The sequence below is a fragment of the Macrosteles quadrilineatus genome, unplaced genomic scaffold, assembly GCF_028750875.1.
Source record: "Macrosteles quadrilineatus isolate MER2022 unplaced genomic scaffold, UCM_ALF_1.0 Scaffold_2__2_contigs__length_208266976, whole genome shotgun sequence".
Classification (NCBI taxonomy): Eukaryota; Metazoa; Arthropoda; class Insecta; order Hemiptera; family Cicadellidae; genus Macrosteles; species Macrosteles quadrilineatus.
The window spans coordinates 130,227,989-130,234,862 of record NW_026542595.1 but is presented as its reverse complement, the minus strand read 5'-3'; the positions used below and the strand labels follow the sequence as shown (position 1 = coordinate 130,234,862).

Below are 6,874 nucleotides of genomic sequence, written 5' to 3'. Positions count from 1 at the left end.
TGTTCAAAATATAGTTCTTAAACGTGAAACTTTTTTTCACGATTGATCTTTCATTTTTACAGCTTGTACAAGGTGGAGTCTTTATCTTTAAAAATTCAACTGAATATTGTAAACGAAGTATATCCTACAAAAACTAACAACAATCACAATTTATTTAACAGCAAGCAGTCACTTAAAAAAAAAAAACGATGTAGTTTCACAATTTCAGTAGAGCTTACAGTGTCCAATGAAACTTACTCATGAAGTACACTAACACATGCACAATATACTTACACTATGATTAAATGACATTACACCACACCATGTTTGTATCAAGTGGTTACCCGTAATTATTGTAAAGCTTTGTTACCAACTGTTGTTCTGAATGTCATATTTTCCATTTCATCACACCTATCGATTACATCGTAGCCTACTTTGTAAGCATACATTGTAATTATAAAGCAATCTAATGGGCTTCCCGTTGGTATAAATAAATGAATAACAGAACATTTATTTAAGTGGTTACACTTGAACATTTTACAGTACTGTTATCAATATTGTTCACAAAGATATACTTCAGAAGTTCAGACAACAATGTAATACGATGTAGGCCTTCGCGTACCGAGTGAAAACCGACAAAGGCCCGCCTACAATATCCCTATGACGCATTCCGCAATCAATATAGCACAATTAGATTGGTCAGCGCGTGGGGGGAGGGGAGGGGGCAGGACAGCGGTCAGCGACACACCATTGGTCAGCGGCGGCTCGCGAGTGACGCTAGCGCTGCGTGCGGCAGCGGCGGCGAGGCGAACTACGGTGGGGGATGCTGCGCGGACGCGGGGCCAGTAGTGGTCGGTCGGCCGAGCCGAGTAGTACCGAGCATAGCCGAGCGCGCCACTCGCGGACACGGTCATACGACGGTAGCCAGTGGCAGTGTGAACTGTGACGTCGTTGTGGACGGTGGCGGACCTTATCAGTGAAGTGACAGTGTGTACTTACCATGGAGACCGGCTTTAGATAAGGGAGACATCCAGTCCACCACGATGCGGATTAAGATGCCTGCAGTGCGAATTGCCCAAGGTGAGTATTTTATTGTGTGTTAAGAATTATTGCAGACATGGTGATGTGTTGTCATTTAAATGTACTGTTTATACTTGGACTTGGTTGATAACAGTGAATATTTCAAATAAAAAATATTACAATTTTTTAATAGTAAGCCGATGTTTGTAGGATATAGACTGGACTTAAAACAAAAAATGATAAACTATAGGCCTACAATTATTTTAAAAATACTTGAGACTTATCAAATTTTATTCTTATCATTCGTGTTGGTGCTTTACACTACTTTTTATGGTGTGACATGGGATTTTTTTTAATTAGGTAAATATTTTATTATACAGTACGACCCTTAGTGCAACCGATAAGTTAATGTTCAAGTAATACTAAATACTGTAAGTAAAAAAATACTCAGTGACAACATTTAGATCTCATAGTATTGGAGCTTACTCATATTTTGGATAAACAATTTTTCGTCTTTATTCGTATTCCAAGTTAAAACATTATTTAAGATGGAATATAAACATATCAGCTTACAAAACGCGTCTGTCTGCAACCTTTGTCCACTGGAAGGGAGGATCTTAGAAAATGAATTATGCAAAATTATTAAAAGTGGGGGAGGGAGCGCGCAGCCCCTAATTAACAGAGGCGGAAGCTACACATTTTTGCGCCGCGGCGCGCCGTCAAAGGTACATACTCGCACCGTGGTTCCGTTCTAAAAGTGTAATAACTATAACGTGATGTGATAATTTAAATAGTCGATTGATTAACAAGTATATCGTATGTATTTGTCGTATTCCGTTTCAAGAAACGTAAACAATCGTGCTGTAACTAAAACTGCTTATTTATCATAATGAGTAAAATGTTTACAAGGTTTTACTGTAAACTTGGAATGAGTAAGTAGATTTATTGTAAATTTGAATTTTGGATCGAGCACGAATTACAGTTTTGATAACGTAGTGGTATGCTTACCAATTGTATTAAGACAGTAAAGTACATGTTATAGCTAAGTAAATTTAAACATTGGTATATGAAATACATGACAAATCAATATAATAATAACATAATAGTAATAAGTTTGTTGTATACAATTTTCTTAATAGATTTTTAACGCATAATCTGCGTCTTAATATTAGATACTTAATGCGTTGTAATACATATATTTATTACTACTGTATTAGACCCTGTCATTTTATAGTTTGATTGCACTTATAAGAAACCCAAACGATTTTCCATACAATGTTTAAATACAAGTAGTTTAATGTTTGCTATTAATTTCCCACAACTGTCGTTTAGAGTACCGGTAATTTATTCGGAGCGGAAATCTTAGTCATAAAATATATCTCAGAATATATTTTATACAGCTTAAAATTTGTTTAAGATACAGTGATTCCTTTTAATTGGAGGTGTCAAGTAAGATATCAAATATTAATCCAGGTTCTCTCTATACAGTACATAGGTAGGCCTACAGTACTTCATACTTCTCATAGCTAATCAAAGATTTATTCAACAAGCAAAAGCGCCAATTAGTTTCAATTGAAGATACGGTAACTCATGGTATTAGCAACTGTAAGAGCAATTTGTGACATGTTATCATTTGGTAAAAGTAACGTCATTTAATTGTGTTCTAATTGTAATTTAATGCATAAGAGTATACAATTCTAGTGTTAATAACGTATTCATATAAATGAAAAGGAATTAATGTGTGTAGGAACGGATGAAGCAATAGATGTATTTTATATCACTGCTAATTTTCAATTTTAAGATGTGTGTACTTTTATTTTATTATCTTCCTAAAATTTAAACCGTTCAACCCAGTGTAAATTATTTTCAAAGTACAGTGACATTTTCTTCTCCTAATTTTGTACATTTTAAGATTAGTTTCAACTATCGAATTCAGAAACCCTTCTATGATTCAGTTAATATTTAAATAGCCATCTTATCCTTTACCGTCCTTCTTACCGTCAACAAATGAAAACAAGGACCCAAGCACCTCGGCAATTGATACTTTGATGATCTACAAAAACAACCCCTTGAAGAACCAGTTAGGCCGACGCTCAGCGCGTGTAAGGGGTCGGCGTGTGCCGCAGTCTTCAAAGGGTTGTACGGTAGAATGACCGCTTGACCGACTATGAAAACAGCCCCTAAACCGCACCCTTGACTGACCCTTGGGGTGCGAAGCGTGTCTTAATCTGTGGTCAAGATTAAAGGGGTGAAAAGAGTTTAAAAGTGTCACAGTTTGAAATGTAATAGGTTTTGAAGATTTTTTTACGAGCATGTGTTGTTGTTTGAGCGGTTGTATTTTAAATCACAAGTAAAAAAGGATTTCAAGTTTCGGTATCTGTAATTTGATTCTTTCCAATAACCTTTTCTTGCTAAAAGGTTATTTGTTTTCTTAATCGTAATGAAAATATCATCAATACTGAATTAAACACAGTTAAAGGATACACCATGTTGTTATAACATTTATTTCTGAGATATTAATTTAAGTCTATGTAAATTATTACATTATGATATCTTAAGTCCCAGTGGTAAAATAAAGTTATCGATATAATAAAGTATCGACGAACTATTGACAAGTACGCAACAATAATTTAAAACCTTGCCTGATAATCGATCGATAAATAATTTCGAATCATGTGATTGCTACAGTGGACATTAGGACATTAACAACTGTTTACAACAGCTGATTTTTACTCTCTAGGGACTGAAAAGGCTTTTTACTCCTTAAGGGATTTTTTCTACAGTATGGCGATATTTTTCGCTTACAGGCCATTACATTTTGTAATGTATATGTCAACCTTTTGCGCAGTAGTGATAAATATTAAATTGTTGACTACTTGATTATGTTAATGGACGTAGATACACGTACTGACGTTATTAGGCTACTTTGACGTCTGTTACACATTCCAATGTCATTAATTGTACTAAAATTGCTGCATACGTGTTATACATGATGCGTTTGCAAAACATATTTTTGATAGCTTAAATTTGTCCGGAAAATATTCCAAAATATTTTTTACCATCAAGTGGTTAAGCTCACAATTTTTATGCCTTAAAATTTCAAATTTCGACGTTTTAGTCGACATTTATATACCGTACACATACATCGATTTGGAAAAATATTATAATACAGTATAATGCTATTAATTGGTTCAGTTTACAGATTAGGTGTTTTCTAGCATTGCAAATCAGTTTAATTCGACAAAATCACTTCGACAAAAACTTCATATTTAATATTTTATTATATTTTGTAAAATCGTGTATATTTTCTATATTTTATCGTAAAAAAGTTTTGACCAATGGAATGAATTATTAAAATCACGAAAATAATCATATCGAGTTACAATCTCTCATATATCTTTCTTTCAAACAGTATGTTCTACCTTTCTATATGTTTTCCTCTGTTTCTAAAAAATACTGTCATTCAAGTTATCTAGTTATCTGCATTGACATTACCCTCTACATAGGTATGTGAACGCACCAACTGTACTCACACCATCACTATCTGGTGCAGTTTCGCACCATTAACTGTTTCTCGTTACAGACACGGTTGCATTCTTTATATCATTTGGTCTTATCGAACTTATCACAGAGCTTTGTGCCGAGTTAACGGCGGATATCGGTTGTGATAAGACGGTTACCCGATTGTGATTCAACGGTTAATGTTGATGCTTTTCAATTATTGTTTGAGATAATTTACCCGTTTATTGATAAGATAGGTCAGGAAGTTAGGAAGTTCTTTTAGAATTATGTATTTACCTGTGTATTTACAAATAAACACAAAATTATGCTGAGATTATTTTTTACTCACCATTCACTGTTTGTGATGCACAGTATGGCAATTGGTTCGATTGCAAGTAAATTGAAGTAGCATACTTGCAATAATTATTCGCAAGAAGAATTTACGTTCCATTGCAAAAATTTTAATCCTGAGGCGTTTCTCGTCCCATTTCGGAACAAATACTTACAAATATTTAAATTTTACAGTACGCTTGGTACAATTTAAACTGTTTACGCACTTAAAACACAAACACAAAATCATCCTTGTGGAAAAAACGGCTTTGATTTTCCATACGGATGAAAAATATTATTGAACATAGATAATAACTTACAGTATCTTTGGTAGGTATTACTTAACTAAATAATTCTTATTGATCGAATTAAATACTTTTTCTGGGTACTTGATCGTATTTTCGCCACCAGAAATGTTGACTTTAGGATTTATTTGAGATATTACTTTAGAATTGTTAACACGATTTTATTCCGTATCCCTCTGGCACAAAACAGTACAAGCTTAAAATTCATAATGGTAATAATTTTAAAAAGTATATTAAGTCTATTTAAATACATTTTGAAGTTTTATACTTAAACCCCTGGCTAAAAGAACTATTTACTACAGTTTCCAAATCATCGAACAATACATTTAAATGAATTGCTAAGTAATTGTTAGTATCATATTCAAGAGATCTTCATAAGATGTACAAAATTTCTAGTTTCTAGTTGTACAATTAACTAATCAACAATTTAGGATCATGCGTTCACGCGTGTGCCGTGTCGTGTGGAGACCAGTTTTTACATCACTTCCGAACTGGTCCTGCTCATCTACTGTCAAATGAATAATAAATAGTGAGGATTTCGAACTGCTGCTGTATTAATTATTGTTCGCCCAAAATTTAATATTTTCGAAGCGAACGTATATTTACCTTAAGAATTAACTGGTGCAATTAATTGTGATGTGAAATAGAGTTTCAGCAGATTTCCTGGTATTATTATGGTTTTCAGGTTATTTTAAATACGTATAGTAAAATAATACTTTAGGACTTTAAAGAAACTCGTGCAAAATGACTTATTTTTTATTCAAAACACTAATTTAGCTATGTATTCCACTGGTTTACACATCAACGCATAAGAAAATTAATATCGAAGAGTCGTAAAAAGGACAATTCACAATTTGTACCGTAATACGCATTTACGTCAGTACTGATGTTTACATTAAAAATATTGTGTAGATTTCCTAAACTATTAAGTTCGGACTATGACTATTCAATCCAAATCATTGGCGGAGTTTTCAGATTAAAACTTTTTAACGCACAAATTTACGAAACACGACAAAGTTGACTCCGAGTGATTTTAATTAGAGGCAATTCAGTACAAAAGTATAAAATTATACTTTTCAAAAGCTTAAATGATTAAATATATTGATTATACCTTAAAATGTATACACGTACTTTTAACGCTTGACAATCATCTTCCTTGTAAGTTTACTTATAATTTTTAAACAATAGTGAAAATATACTATGTTTAACATTATATTATATAACATTCAACAAAAAGAATCGATAACAAACAAAATTTTTTTTTGATTTTGAAAATCAATTATATAAACGTATTTCAATAATCAATAGTTCGTTACCAAATCGAGCCAAAACTCAAATTTGAGTCGGCGCGGCCGCAGGGGTGTGAGAACGTTCCCCAACTGTGCCAGAAATACCGGTTTAGCCCCGTTTTGTGATCGGAGCTCACACTTAGCTGAGTTATTGCCCGCGGTTCGGAAAACGCTCTTTGACCTCGATTAATTCGCGCTTCTGCTTTGTCCCAAAGAGCCATAGAAAACCGGTGATCGTACGGCTGCGATCGGCTAGAAATTTTGCGAAATAATTTTGCGATTTACTGTAAACAAGTTTACCGTGCAATGTTTCAGAGGATTGAGGTTTTTTGTCCTTGAAGGACGTTCTTGGTGTAAATTGTTTCTAGGATGTTTTTATTTGAAATATTCGCTGGGGGGTGATATTTTTAAGAAATTCATATTTTTTTTATACACTACTGTATAGGGATA

The 6,874-nt window shown here is 33.6% G+C and overlaps 1 protein-coding gene across 1 annotated transcript in view; it reads left to right on the top strand.

Moving 5' to 3' along the window:
• Positions 1 to 772: 772 nt before the first annotated feature.
• The window catches only part of LOC128986046 (B-cell lymphoma/leukemia 11A-like), a 72,557-nt gene continuing 66,455 nt past the window's right edge, over positions 773 to 6,874 (top strand). The window contains exon 1 of the mRNA XM_054406139.1: positions 773 to 1,059. Coding sequence (XP_054262114.1) covers positions 1,023 to 1,059 — 37 coding nt within the window. The 5' untranslated portion in view covers positions 773 to 1,022. The remainder of the gene's footprint in view (positions 1,060 to 6,874) is intronic.